Below are 16,284 nucleotides of genomic sequence, written 5' to 3' on the forward strand. Positions count from 1 at the left end.
GATAGTTTTATTGGTGTAGATAGTATTTTTGACGATTCTGACATTGATCCTGATTTAATGGAAGAAGATTAGACACATACTTCAGGTAAGAATAAGTAAGTCTATTTATCATATAAACATCAGTCTAAAAGTTTGGTTATGTTATTGTTTTCGTGAATCAAACTATAATTTGTGTTATAATAAATTAACTTTATTCAACTAATATTCTATTCTTATGAATAAAATGAAAATATATTCATATTTTACATAGTATATTATTATGTTACAGATGCTGAAAACAGTGCTGACAGCGAAAGTGATGCCGACGCATCAATATGACGGCATAGTTTTTTGTCAAAAAACTACAAAACATAAAAACATGATTTGTATTATTTAAAAGACAGTTTATATTTGTAAATGGGTCATTTTAAATAATTGTATATATGCTTAGTTTAGTAGGTTAGATAAAAAAACTGTCTCAAAAAATAATTTTTTTTCCAAAAATATATGTTTAAAAAAAACATTTTTTATGTGTAGTTTTTTAAAAAACCACTAACAATCTCACGTTAAAATAAAGACGAAAGTAAGCTGAATTAAGGCATGTAAGTATTTTTCTCATACCTTAAATACTTTTTTTTAAATAAATTTTTGAAAACCACCAAAAACGCCCAGCATTCTACAGAGTTACATGTCATTTAGGGCCAGCACTCAAAGTGTTAATATATTTTATATTTCTATTTTGGTATCATACACCGGATTTTAAAATCCAATAGAAAAAATACTGATTAGACATTTTTATGTATTTTATTTATACTAAGATAATAAATTGGATGGGTCTGGTAAGTTTCAATATTTTCAGTACTAGTTGTCGATAATTGATTCTAATTTTTTATATTGATTAATAAAATTATGAAAATAAACTGATCATAATTTTCAAACCAAAACTTCAAGTTTATTTGAAATTCCAAAATGTTATACTAAATTTTAGATTTAAATTTTAAATCTTCTGCTTCTACGACATTTTATATGCAAAAATTGAAAAGTACAGATAGAGTGTACTTTAAAACAAAAATTGGTGGAAAACTACACTTGAAAAAAAACACACACACACACACATGAGGGGTGATCAAAAAGTTCCAGGACTTTGTATAGTACGAGAATGAAATAATGCATAGCAATGTGGTTGGTTCAGTGTATTATCTGACTTAACAGTAACACAGCTGTTGTTTCAGATCAATCCTAACTTCACTGAAACAAAAATAAGCAAAGTTTGTTTGAGGTTAGTTTTGTGGATTTTGACTATTTCTTGTTTAATGAAAATGAATGTAAAGGAAGAGCAACGTGTTTTTGTGAAGTTTTGTGTGAAAATGAACAAAACTCTAAATTGAACACTATCGTACGATCAGACCGTAGACTAACAATCCGTGAAGTGGTAGAAGAATGTAACATTTCATTTGGTTCATATCAAGAAACTTTAACTGAACAACTTAAAATGTGTTGTGTTGCGGCAAAATTTGTTCCAAAACTGTTGATCCAAGACCACAAACAACACCGTATTCAAATTTCTGAGAAGCTTCTTGAAACATGTCATTACTGGAGACAGAACTAGGTTTTTGATTATGACGTGGAAACAAAAGTCCAATCATCACAATGAACATCAAAAGGCTCTCTAAGACCCAAGAAAGCTTGTCAAGTAAAATCAAATGTGAAGGTCAAGCTTACGATTTTTTTTAACTGAAAAGGTCTTGTCTACTATGAATTCCTTCCACAAGATCAGACAATTAATTGTTTTGTTTATCTTGAAACCCTAAGACAATTGCATAATGCTCTGAGAAGAAAGAGACCTGAGCTGTACCAAAGTGGTGATTGGGTTCTTCATCATGACAACGCTCCTGTTCACTCTGTAAAATTCATCTGTGAGTTTTGTGCAAAAAACGCAATGATAATCATCCTTTAACGCCCCTACTCATCTGAGCTAGCTCCGGCCGACTTTTTTCTTTTCCCAAAGCTCAAGAGATCTCGGAAAGGACAAAGTTTTCAAACAGTTGATGAAATTAAAGAAAAAACTGTGGAGCTGCTAAACACCATTCCAAAAGAAGTGTTTTCTGGGGCCTTTGACCAGTGGAAACACCGGTGAGAAAAGTGTGTAGCTTTCCAAGGGAGACAAGTGTGTGCTTTGAAAGAGACAAATTTGAATAACTTGTAAATTGTATGAATAATTGTATAAAAATTCAGTTCTGGAACTTTTTAATCACTTCTCGTATATACAAATTGAAAGGATGTCAAAAAAGACTAAATGTAGTAAAAATTACCTGGATGCCAGTGCGAATGCTGGCCACATGGAGTACACTGGTGACGTGCAGTGTTGCCAAGTCGTCCACCGTCAGCCGGTGCAGCAGCCTGCCATCAACACGGGCTGCCAGGAAGGCTTCCTTGTGTTGTGGCAGCCCTGCGTCGTCCAGCCATCGTAACACCCAGCTGGTGTCCAGACCTCCTGCCGCCCCCAGGTATGTGTCTCCCCCCATACCTTTCTGGCAGTGTAGTGCAAGGTGCAACTTCTTTCGATGTAGAGGATTCTGTACAGACATTCCACCTCAAGCTACCCAAAGTTTGGATAAGACTTATTCTAACATAAGTTTGTTATTTTTGTGTGTGCGTTGGTTTTCATTATTTTAAATTTGATTTCAATCAATAAAGTAAAATTATTGAGTTTTACATAATATGAAATTTGTTTACCAAAATTTAAGGTATGATACATTGAAATTCATACTTGTTTTCAATAACAGAAAAAAAAAACTATTATTTATACAAAACACACTTATTGCAAAGAATATTATTTAACACCATACTTCTGATGCTTTCTTATGAACAAGGTAGGAGTATACTGCAAGGGTTAAGTAGTGCCACACTGAGGATGCCAAATTTAAAACTTATAGCTCATTCTATTAGGCTAAATTTGTCATATTAAAATGTCATATAATTCTACTCTGTTTGTTTAAAAAATTATTTATTGTGTGATTTTCATGATGATTTTATTCATAAGAACAATGTAAAAATGTTAGCTAACATTGAGCCAAATCCCACTGAGTGATTTGCATCATCAATGAAATTAATTTTAATTATATAGAATAAAACCTTGAAATTTAAAGTCTATAGGTCAGTTTGTTCTCAAGATATTGTTCAGACAGATAGCTCATTGAATCATAGGCTTTGCTAAGGCTCAACCGAAAAGAGCAGAACTTTCATAGGAAACAGAGTAATATAGGGTTAGACACAAATATACTAGATACAAGTAAGCCCTTTTTATGCAAAGTCGATAATGATAAACTCTATCTTCACAATAAATTTAATTGCTATTGGCAGAATTAGGTGTAGATTAAAATTAAGTAACCAATTAATGTCCATGAATGGTTAACAAGATAGATGATAAACATTGAAACGGTTTGAGCTAATGTTTAATCTGTACCTCAGTATAAATCTGTTTCACCAAACAGATAAATATGACAGGGACTTGGATAAAAATTTAATAAAATTTGAAGATAGCCTAATAAAACAATTCATTTTAAGCCTAAATTATTAATATTTTTATATTGATACATTACAAAAATGCTAATAGTTTGATAACCATGTATAATTTTACAGTTTGCTAAGCAAATTATACAGGTTAAGTAGTATAAAAAATGAATTTTACATTATTAGAAGTTAGAACTTGGAAAATGGATACATTAATAGATAAGTAATTGTTACATCATAAACCTTATAATCCAATTTTTTTGGGTTGATATATAAACAGACAAAACAAACAAACATTTTTAGCTCAATCAAAGATATCATTTAATTTATATATAACATGAACGACATATTTAGTCTGTATCCCACACGAAATTCCCAAAGTTAGTTAGTAGTTACCAACATTCTGTCCCAAACGTTCATCAAAAACTCAGCTGTACAAACACAATATGATAGTAAATCACCTTAAGAGCCAGTTCCTTGTCTATGTCCTGTGATGAGGCCTGCAACAGTTGTGCTCCGTTCTTACCCCAGCGCTTGTACTCCACCACACAGTCGAGTCCCATCTCTGTGAGCCATTCACACACCTGGTCACAGCTCCATTCACTAAATGGCTGCTCTGGCCTACAAAATGAACCATACTTATGGAAACATATAATTCAAGGCTAGATAGTCTTTTCTTCTAGGACTAATTAATAAAGACATAGAATAAATGTTAAAAACTGTAATGCAATGAAAAATTTTACAATTCTAAGTACTACAACTTCGGCCCATCTTGTATAGTATACATTTGTAACATTAATGCCACAACTAGCATATGATTTTTATTCTCAATCAGTCCTTTGGAGCATGTTTTAATGATATGCCAAAGATCCTCACACTATCCAGTCACTTATATTTAACACCGTGTTTGAGCTCTATCATAGTAGTAGGTATTTCAAATGCCACTGATAAAAATTCTTCTTTATCCTAACATGGCCACACATTCTGTCTCTACAGGGGCTAAGGGAATTTCAAGAGATGTTAGTTACCAATTAATTTCACTACAGCATAATATCCTAATTCTATCAAAATTGATTTAGACATGTAATTACTGTTGAGTATAATTACTATAGAAGTTCATGTGGTTATTCTCATAACCTACTGAGCTTCTAAAGGCAAACCAAATCACAGAACATCACATAAAATATTCCACAAAATCGGATAAAATATTAATCTTTGTAGAACATCGATAACTTGGTCACTGGTAACATGGGTTCTACTTTTAATCTCTTCTAGAGAAATCATGTTCATCAGATACACCTCCAAAATTCTCCTCAAGTGTGGTTAAATACACATGTGCTTCATCTTCTGTAAAATGTGCTTTCAAAGCGTGCTGGCAAAAGCATTATTTACACCCAGAAGTAAGATTACAGGGATCTTGATTTGCTCTTATGTGTTTCCTGTAGTTTCTCAAACAAACACCCATCACTAAAGCACTGACAACTGGTTCTCTTTGTTGGAAACTGTATTGAGACCCACTGAGACTGTCAAGTCTTTCAGTTTCTTCTTGCACAGTCTAGGAAATATTGTATTTAGCAGTGTCTTAAAAACTGACTAAACACAAAGACCTGTGCCAAGATGATATAAAACCACATTTTCCTATCTTGTAGAAAATATTAGATTTACCTCACTATTCATTGTTTTGTAAAACTTAATGAGTTAAATTTTATAGTGAACAGGACTCTGTAATGCTCACATTCATAAACATTTTTTTGCCCAACAAAATTTGTGATCACAAACTACTCTTAGATCCTTAATTGCCTACTTGATGTGTTGAGGAGAAGAAGACCAGCCTAGTCTTGCCCCCGCTGTTGCCCTGACACCTCCACGTCGGAATTCTACATCACTCGGCAAGTCGTCCAGGTTACCTGACCCACTTCTCTTCATTCTGTGTACATAACATAGAACAGAATATATTTATTGTGTTGACTATATATATATATATATATATATATATATATATATATATATATATACACATATATATATACTACATTGGATTATAATAGTCAATAACACCAATTTTTTAAAAGTATTTATCTTAAAAACTAAATCCATTCACTTGACTTTCCATACAGCTGCACGCAGGCACACACATACAAAGAAACAAAATTTACAGTACATACACAGCTGATTGTATCAAATGTGGTCAGCCCTGTATAGCTATACAGGAATGAATTTTTTTTTAGTTTTAAAATTTAAAAGAAATCAATGATTTAATCCTGTTTTTTAATTCCTTGATTCCACTCCTTTCCTGCTGATATGAATTCGATGAATTTAAAAAGTATTACTTATAGATTAAAAGATTATTGACCTTTCGGTTTTACAACTGTAAAAAACAAATTTTTAACTAACACATTCCGATATTTTAAACTTATTTAAATTCTGAATAAATAGTATTAATAATAAGACATGAAAATAAAGACTGCGTATTTATGTTCATGAGACTTGAGTTACTCTGGAAGTTTTGAGATTTATGAAAGGTTTTTGTGCTAGATTTACCAAACGTTAGATGTAATCAAAGTAATCCTCTTCAGTGTTAGTGTTCACTTTTGAAGTCAAATTTAGTACTGATTGAATGCACCCAGCCACTCAATTTTGGAAATGGAGTCAAAATATTTATGAATCTTGTTCAGTTTCTAATGAAAAGCAATTAATGCACAAATTTTTCTTCACATTGCATAACCAGAAGTAGCACACAGTGAGATTGGGTGAATAAAAGGGCTGCTCCATCGTTGTGACGCATTTTTGGTCAGCAACTCATACAAGGTGTGTCCAAAAAGTATCCGACTTTGACGTCTGGCTTGAACTGACGTTACTCAGCGGCAACGGCAATCTGGTCCCCTTCAAAGTACACCCCTCCACAAGCCACTACCTTATTGAAACGCTCCTCCCACTTCCGGAAGTCCTCTTCAAAGTACACCCCTCCACAAGCCACTACCTTATTGAAACGCTCCTCCCACTTCCGGAAACACTCCTTACATTCATTTTGCAGAATGGCTAACAGGTCCATCGTCGCATTTTGTTTTATTTGTTCAACATCGTCAAATCTTTTTCCTTTCAAAGGAATTTTTAATTTCGGAAATAGCCAGAAGTCACAAGGAGCTATGTCAGGACTGTAGGGAGGTTGTCGTAGTTGGTTGATGTCGTGTTTGACCAAAAAACGCTGAATAAGATTTGAGGAATGGGCTGGCGTGTTGTCGTGGTGCAGGATCCAGTCACGGCTTGTCCACAGTTCAGATCGTTTCCTTCGCACTGCATCTCGTAGCTGCCTTAGGACCTCAAGATAATACTCCTTATTCACTGTCTGGCCTCTTGGAGCATATTCGTGATGAACAACGCCGTCCTGGTAAAAAAAAACTACCGAGGAACAAATTTTGCCGAAACACAGTTCATTTTAAAATCTTTGTGTAAAATGTTACAAACTGACAATTTTGGTATTCCTAAATCTTCTTCCAGCTCTCAGAAAGTCAATCGACGGTTTTCATTAATTGCTGCATGAACACGTTCAACATTTTCAGCGTTTCTGGCCGTTGAAGACCTGCCAGATCGGTCATCACTCTCCACTGATATGTGGCCATTTTTAAACCGCCTAAACCACTCTTTTATTTGTGTATCGCCCATAGACACGTCACCATAAACTTTCTGTATCGTAGTAATCGTCTCTGATGCTGAACGGCCAAGTTTTTGGCAAAATTTAATGCAAATGCGCTGCTCAACACGTTCAGTCATATTGAAATGCGACGCACACACACGGCAGTACTGTACGGAGCAGAGCGCTGTGACTCACTAAGTGACCGGATCGTATTCAATGCCTAATATGGGAAGGAGTAGTCTCCCCCTCCCCTCCAATAACTGGTACGAGCCGGTCGGTTACGCCGCGGCCGCCTACTGGTCGGCGGTTGGACACTTTTTGGTCAGACCTCGCAAGTCCTTGAAGCAGTGTCAAAAGAGGCATTGTCATGGTGCAAAATTGAACCTTAAATGTTTAAGTCCTGAAGAACTTCTGGCAACCATTGCCATATACCAACTTGCTGTGACAGTTATTTGTCCCTCCAACTTTAGTAGCCTTCACCAGTTCCATACTTCTGGAGAGAAAACAGCATACATTACTTTCTTCACCAATTGTTGTTTCTTGACCATTGTGGGCTGTCATAAAACCCATACGCGGCTCTCTCTTAAGTTGAAACGTTATTAAATTGTATGTACGTCTCATCACCAGTGACAATTTTGGAAATAATTCGATGACCGCTATTATTAAGTAGCTGCAGAGTCTGCTGGCCGATTATCACATGCTCAGATCTTTGTTCATCTATAAAATCATGAAGTACCTATTGAAAAAAAAGTTTTTCTGCCTTTTAAAATGTCATGCAACATTATTTTCGCACTGCTGTGGATATAATTCCTAAGGAAGCTTCAACCATTAATAAGTGTCTGTCCCCTTGAATCATAGCGTGCACTTCATCAATGTTCTCTTGAGTGACAGTGAAATGTGGCCTTCCTGAGATTCATTATCTTGAAGCAAATTACGACACCTTAGAAATTTTGAATATCACTTAAAAACAGTAGTACGGGATGGTGCTTCAGAACCACACAAAATTTTGAGATGATTGAAGCACTCCTCTACAGAAAACTGAATTCAAAATCATAGCCCGAAAATGCTCTCCACAGTCACACCAGTGAATCACTCCATGACTTCACCAAATTGATCTTTTCAAACAGACAAGATTAGTAAACTGTTGCTGTCACTGATGAACTCAAGATGCTGCCCTGATAGGCGCTCAAACAATCAGTTAAGAATGATTAGAGTATTATAGTATGCACTGTCTGCTGTTATTTCAAAACTTTCACAATGACCCTTGTAAGCAAGGAAACTTATAAAATTTAAAAAAAGACATGGCAAAATAATTTTTTTCGATTATTTCTTTCCAAGAAATAATAATTTTTTTAATTTTATTGTTAGAAGAAACATTAATGGTAGTACACAAAAATAAATTGTGTGATTTTGGGAAAAAGGGCATATGTTTGGGAGTTGAACATTTGAAAGAAATACTATTGTTATAAAGGAATGTTTAAATTTTATTTGTCGCCATTCATTTATTTTAATGAATGTGCTTGCAAACTTAAAGTTCAGGAAACAAAGCAACTTAGAAGATGTTCAAAATGTTAACAAGATATTCTCTACAATGTTTGTATATAGTTCAACAAACAGTTCTATTCTAATGGTAATAACTCACTTGTTGAATATTTTCTTGATACCCCTGGACTTGTTGGTCTGCAGGGAGGGGGAGGGAGAGGGCTGTGGTGTGTAGCTGCGTCCGTCCGTGTCCGACACAGAGTCTGTGATCACTATGGTCTCAGTTTCAGCTGTTATAAACATCTTACATTAGCATTAACAAATAAACTCACTTTAAAATGTATATCTGGCTTAATTTACAATTTAATTAAAAATATGTTATATGAGATAACAACAAATATGGTCAAAGAAAACAAATGACAGCAAACAAACAAAATTAATTAAATTTCTTATTTGTGCACATAAAATCTAGAATACACTAAGTAAACTTATTACAATACTGTACAGTTTATGAAAGTATTCACTCTTTGGTACTACTCTAGAACTGAAATAGTTTTATTTTAATGTGATTGGCAATTTAAAGCAGTGTAATTCTATATCAATTTTAACATCATTCTGGTATAAAAGAGTCAGCTACAAAATAATACTATTTTAAAATCAGCACTAAGCTAATTCGTCACATTGTAGATCCGTTGAAGAATTTCCATCTGATTTAATGCTGATTTTAATTTAGTACTAATGTTTAAACAAACAGTAGCATTTACCAAACCACTGACTTTAGTAAAGTATCAACCCATTTAATCAACATTCTTTATTGGGAAATCATTTATATTGTCAGATGTATTTGTAAAGTTGCTTTCATTTGATTGACTGCTTTCTGATAGAAAACCTCTTCTGTAAACAATTTATAAGATTTATAATTTTTTAATCAATTCTAAATTTATCACAATTTATGACAGTTAGATATCACAATATTGACTACTCAGGTATTTTGTTCTCTCTGGACAAGAAGCACAGAAACTGCACTTAGTCCTATACCTATGCACTGTTTCAAGAGTGACAGGATATTCTGGATGGTTAAGGTTAAGGGTAGTAATCACCCTCTGTAGAAATCCATGATGAAGGATTTTGGACATTACAAACATTTTGGACATGTCATGTCTGGAAGAATGGGAGACCAACTTTGTACTGCTTCTCCAGTCAAAGCAGGCATCAAGGGGTGACATGCCCTTATGTTTAGGCTAGTAACTGGCTTTAACACTTAGGGAGCCCCACCAACCCCAACAGCCATCTCCCAAAGTAGACTAGACCTATTGATCTACTCTTGGACCCCGATATCTTGAAATTTGGGGTTGGTGATGAGTCGCTCCCCAGATTTAAATGACACATCATTTGTGTTGGACAAACAGAGTAGGTTTAATTGGAAGGTGTCTGTGACCCACACATCATTGTCTAGCTTTTAATGGCCATATGAGGCTTGCAGCATCGTTCAGCACTGGATACAGCAGCAGCTATAGTTCTGCAGGGCACATGATGCGACCCTATGAACTGTGATGCATCTTGGAATCACAGGGTGGAAGGATATATGAAATGTAGTTCAGCACTGGACATCAAAATGCTAACCTTTTTTTCTTTTCATGCATATTCTTGTTGGAGGTTGTTGACATGAAAACAAAATGATCATAATACCGGTCTGAGATTCCAAGGGAAAAAGTAGAGTCTACTCTGGTTGTTTAGCTATAAAATTTGGACTAGCTTCCAGTTCAAACATGTCCGTTTAATTATGTTGTCCTGTAGCTGTTAACAACTTCTCCTGAACAGTGTAAATAATTGTTCACCACTCTGATAAATTAAATCATTCTGTGCCCAAGCAGTCTGTTTCTCAGCTCCTTCAGAGTGGGACAAATGCTGTGTGGTTATGGATAATCACTACATAAGCTTTGAAACCTGCAAAGCATCAATTAGAAAAAATGGTTAAAATCAGAGAGAGGACGTCTAGTTCACCATAGTGCAGAGTGTTGTGGAGAAGTATAAGTGTTATTTAGCAGTGACAACCATTGCCAAACTGCAGCATTACATGGTGATCAAACATTTCAGGTTTCTCAACATTACTTTACCAATTACAAAGCTTTGAGAAAAACAGGAAGCAGAAGCATATTTTAAACTTTTTACAGTTTTTAACATTATTTTCAAAATTACCTGTCCCCTCAGTATAAGTTAGGGACAATAGGAAACAACTAAATAATTATATACATAAATCTGGGGGAAACTAATTAAAATTCACAAACCAAGAAAAAAAACATATTTTTTGACTAAATTATCTAAAAAGGTGGGCAGTGTCTTAATTCTTAGTTTTAGCTATTTACTTTTGTAATCAAGAATAAACATCTGCTGTTTTATAGGGTGGTCAGAACATGACATTTTCTTTTATACACTTCATTCTATGAGTAGTTTTAATTTACATTATTGATAAATACTTCTACCTAAATAAAATAATAATTTTATTTGAGAAAAGATAATTTTGAACCCCTAGAAATTAACCTTTCATCAGATTGTAACCAATTCCCGGAAGGATTGATTTAGATATCCTCAAAAAATAGAAGCTTGAGGAAAAGCTATTTATTTTAACTTCTATATAAGAAAAGTCACGTTTCTGTAAGATTATACAGATTAAATACTTAAAAGTAAAACAGTAAAAGCAGCGAGCGAGGACAGGAGGCAACATGCTTGTGGGGCTCCGGACTACACCCATGCTGGTGATATGGCACAGTGTGGTGTGGCGTGCTGCGGTAGGGGGAGGAGGGTGTTACTTGTGGTGCTAATCATAACGGGGACATGAGTGGCAGGCAGACGAGTTGTGCAGATGTTCTAGTAAACTGAGAATTCCATAGGAAGTGAAATTAATTCATTATACACAACAGCCACAGTTGGTTAAAAATAACAGGTGATTAAATTTTGTGCTGGATTGAAATTGTGCTCTTAGTGAGATGTAAGACTTTTGTTCACTAACTTGTACAAAATAGTATAAAATTAAATTGATTAATCTTGTTCAGGTGTGTAAACATTATAAAAATAAATAATAATTTAGTATGTATTTTGCAAATGGTTTGATTGTCAATTAAATTTGGATATGTAAAATAAAATTACAAGCGTTATTTTTAATTATTTTGTTTGAACAATTCATTACTTCCTAAGGTTTTTATGATACTTTTGAGAGCTTCAAGATATTTTGTAGTCATAAAGAAATATTTTTAATTCAAATTTTATGAAATCTGTGTTATTATTGAAATATAAAATAATTTTTTCCTCTCATTAATGTGTTTGTATGACAAGAGGACGGTGACAAGCGAGCAGACAGAGCACAAGCGTGAGTGCGCCGGTCACCTAAGTTGGGCACTGAAGAGCTCCTATCACCCGCCGCCCTCAAAAACACCAGACTCCTACCAAAAGCCACCCCCTTCCTGGGTGTGTCTAGGGCGGGGGTTGTGGTGGAGAGCCCCACCTGGCGGGGCAGACTGCTATACTGTAGATCTCCAGCACGCTTGTAGCCAGCCAAGGGACTCTGCAACAATAGGTATAATAAGACCAAGAAACAAACAACTAAAAAAGTCTTCATCAGGAATTATATGTATCATCAAAAATACTTCAAATTAAAAAATGTAACATAAAATTGACTGACAATAGTTTTGAATGGTATATTTTGGAGTTCTGTTGTACCTTTTATATTTATATTATGAGAATACGCAAATTTTATATAATAAAAAATTGATATTTTACTTACAAAACTACAGTAAATTTTATTCCAAACATTATTTAGGATTTATATTTCTACATTTTTCAGTAACCAAGTTTATATTAGGTTTGTTCTAGATGTTAAGTGTTTCTGATTGAAAATGATTGTATTATAAAAAACAGAGTCAGTAGACAATACACACAAAGATCGTTACACCATAAGCATATTGCAGATGTTTTGTATTACATTTTTAGTTAATTTGTATGTATGTGCAATTTAAAACTATTTTTTATTTTGTTGTTGTTTGATAATAAATAACATGCAACAAAGATAGATGAAAATAACATTATTATACATGTTTATGTTATTATAGTTATAGTGCATTAGTTGTAAATTAATCTTTATTGAAATTAAATTGCAGTATTGTCATCCATCTAAATTTAATTAATATTAATTAATAAAATTAATACCATTTGGTATGTATTTGGTCTTCCTAATCAAATGTTAATTTATTTATTTTGATACACATGATAGAAATGGTCAAATACAAAATCTATTATACAGTGCATAAAACAAAAAATGTACAGATTTCAAGTGACTAAGCAAAACATATTTCATAACACAAAATTCCTAAATTCATAAAAAATAAAAAGGATTGTGAGAATAAATTATAAACATAAACAAATTTATATTGAACAGAATAACATTTATGAAGTTGATAGTAAAATATTAGTATGAGAAAAATGGAATTTAAACTGAAGTAAAATAACTAAAATGAATTCAGTTAAACATTTAAATTTTCTAAACAAAGAAAGTGGTACAACACCACAATGAGACATCCAGCTGCGTCTGGTTAGTATCGCATCTTCCAATCTACATTGGCAGACTCGATTAAACACTTTTAGTACTTTGCCATTCTCTTGTGTTTCAGCTCTGTTGTTTTCTACTTTGGACCATCACAGTATAGATAAGCACTCCTTTTCTTAGTACAAAATAGGTACTACATAGGTTCCTAGGTTGTCCCAACACAGAGTGAGAAAATAAAGCACAAAATTAGTAAGGACCTACAAAATTGTGTTTATGTTCATAAAATTTAACAAGAGGAAAAGAAACAACATTATTAATATATACATTCTGATTTTTGTAAACCATGACACATATCAAACTATACATGAAATAGTTAATTTCATGTATTAACTGTTTGCACATGAACTGTCTGGCTTTTCAACATAAATATGACATATCGTAGGTATACCTACATAAGAGGTATGTTCAAAAAGTAACTGGAATTTTCATTTTTTGAAAAATTTGTCCACATTAATGTTGTTATCTTCAAAATAATCCCAATTACACATTATGTACTTGCGCTAGTGCTTCTTTCAATTCTTGAAACACTACTCAAACTTGATTTAAATTATGCACTTTTAATGTCATATATGCTTGTAAAGTGACAGCTTAAAAAAGTATACAATAAAAAAATCACACGGAGCCATGTCTGGAGAATATGGAGATTGGGGCATCGTTACAGTAATGTTTTTGGTAAATAATTCACAAACTAGCAATAAAGTGTGAGCAGGTGCATTGTCATGGTGCAAAAGCCATAAGCTGTTCATTATTACTGTTTACTAATATCAATTATTTGAGCAGCATGTTAAGAAACAAAAATATCTAATGGACAACAATGACACTTATTTATCTGTATAGCATATAGGTTGCAGTAAGCTAATGTAACAACCTGCTGGTGTTGTAGGCTGATGTCGTCATGGTGTTCTGTCACTTTCCGTGGACTGGCACAGTTGTTGGTGATTGGACTGGGTGACGGGGATACTCCTCTTACTGGAATCTGAGACACCATGTTGTTTTATTATTTGCCCTATATTTTGTATAGAATATTCATTTAAAGTTTTGTCACCAGGAAATTAATTATTACAATCACAACAAGCATTATTCGAAAATGTACAGTCAAATCTTACAAAAGCATTCTGTATGCTTAAGACTATTGCGAATAAATAAAACAAAAAACACATATGAAATGTTTATATTAATTCAGAAATGTTAATTGTAGCTGTGTGAAAAAAATTTGATTGGCAACATTTTGAAAATATTACACAGTTACTCAATGTTATAAGTCTTAATGTATTAAAAAGGAAAGAAAACAAAGATCCCTTTAGTTCTGAATGATGAAATGATCTGCACCAAAGTATACAAATTTTCCAAACTCGCAAAAGAAAAGACAGAAGTGAAGACACCATTAAGAAGGAAATATGAAGTTGCAGAGGGCACATAAGAACAATGTTAATATAATGAGGTGCTTAAGAGGGTATTGACAGTGCTTAACCTCAAGTGAGAATCAATGGTGAAGTGTTCTATCTGTAACACATCTTTCTTTCTCTGCAGCCCTGCCTGCTCTCTGGTACAGTTCAGTTGACTTTCACATTGTTAACTGAACACTGTCCCTTTTGGTAAAATGTACAACCTTCTTACTTATATACTGCACATGCAATTACATTTTATTTAAAAAATAATAATAAAGTTACTTTTTTAATAGTATAGAACTTTGTAAATGAGACAACTGATGTCTTTAAATAAATTCAACACATTGTGTTGTTGTGTTTTTTTATCCAAAATCATTACATTGTGTTACAAAAAGTTTGTTTGTTCTTAAAAATAAAATTCAGTCACTCAAAAAACTAAAATAACAATCACCTGGTTATTTAACACTTTTAATAATTTGAATTTAAAAATAAAAAATTTTAATTTGTCCATTAAAACTTCAACATTTACTTTGAGCCTTTTCACCGTAAAAAATGTATCTCAGTAAAATATTTGGCTGTTACAGCAGACGAGATCCCATGACCTGTTTGTCCATCTGCCTGCACTAAATTCACAAGATCTGTTCAATTCCTTCTAAAGAAAGTCTAACATACTTTCCCTTTAAATAACACTTTCTTGTAATACTTTACTTTGACCTACTTTCAGTAAAAAAAGAACCTACTCCTCCGTCATTATGGCTACCAATTGTGAAACCAGTACAATAACATACATAGTTTTGTTTAACTTAGCAAATTCAAATTCAAATTCAAAATTCCTTTATTCTTTTTATACATAATGTACATGAATTGCGTCAATTACCTTTACTACAATATAAAACATAAGACTCAGGTTAGAGTATTCATACTTTATATTTAATACAGTATAATAATACATATAATATTTTAAATATTTATGTCCATAGTGTTAATATGTTTTGTAATGGTAGGCAAATACAAACAAAATTACTTTCAAGTCACAGTGTAAAAAACTCTTCAAGAGAGTAGAATGAATGATCTGTACAAAATTGTTTCAACATTTTCTTAAAATTATTAAAAGAATTCTCATTCTTAATACAGCCTGGAAGGTCATTTATAAATTTTATTCCTATGTATGTCGGACACTGTTTATATTTTTCTTTATTATGTTTCTTTACTACAAAATTTTCTCTATTTCTTGTATTATAATTATGATAATCTTGTTGCCTTGGTATAGACTCTGCATTTGTCTTGACATGTAATATAGTTTTATAAATATATAAACTATATACTGTCATTATTCTTAGGTTAATAAAGTGGTCTTTACAAACTATCATTATTTTTAAGGTGTAGAATATGTCTTATTGCCACTTTTTGTAAATGTAATATTTTGTTTAAGTTATTTGCACTGGTTCCACCATAAATTTCAATGCCATATGAAATGTGTGGATGTATCAAGGCATAGTAAACAGATTTCAGTGCATTTATTTCTAGGAAGAAGGATAACCGCCTGATTGCAAATATTCCAGAACTCATTTTATGACAAATTTTTTCTACTTGTTTTGTCCAACTTAATGTATTACTTAGAGCCAGACCCAAGAATTTTGTATCTTTTACAAATTTATTTCCAATTGTATTTATCTCATTTGATTGTT

General features: G+C 33.0%; 1 protein-coding gene across 3 annotated transcripts in view; it reads right to left on the bottom strand.

Moving 5' to 3' along the window:
* The window catches only part of LOC124374995 (liprin-beta-1-like), a 34,793-nt gene extending 20,582 nt beyond the window's left edge, over positions 1-14,211 (bottom strand). For 2 of the 3 annotated variants that reach the window (XM_046833127.1, XM_046833125.1), the window contains exons 1-6: positions 14,077-14,211; positions 11,993-12,170; positions 8,769-8,898; positions 5,297-5,419; positions 3,954-4,113; positions 2,292-2,555 (exon numbers count right to left, since the gene is read on the bottom strand). In XM_046833127.1, coding sequence (XP_046689083.1) covers positions 2,292-2,555; positions 3,954-4,113; positions 5,297-5,419; positions 8,769-8,898; positions 11,993-12,170; positions 14,077-14,196 — 975 coding nt within the window. In that variant the 5' untranslated portion in view covers positions 14,197-14,211. The remainder of the gene's footprint in view (positions 1-2,291; positions 2,556-3,953; positions 4,114-5,296; positions 5,420-8,768; positions 8,899-11,992; positions 12,171-14,076) is intronic. The other variant, XM_046833126.1, reaches the window with a different exon arrangement.
* Positions 14,212-16,284: the final 2,073 nt, after the last annotated feature.

This window comes from Homalodisca vitripennis, unplaced genomic scaffold, assembly GCF_021130785.1.
Source record: "Homalodisca vitripennis isolate AUS2020 unplaced genomic scaffold, UT_GWSS_2.1 ScUCBcl_12268;HRSCAF=21896, whole genome shotgun sequence".
Classification (NCBI taxonomy): domain Eukaryota; kingdom Metazoa; phylum Arthropoda; class Insecta; order Hemiptera; family Cicadellidae; genus Homalodisca; species Homalodisca vitripennis.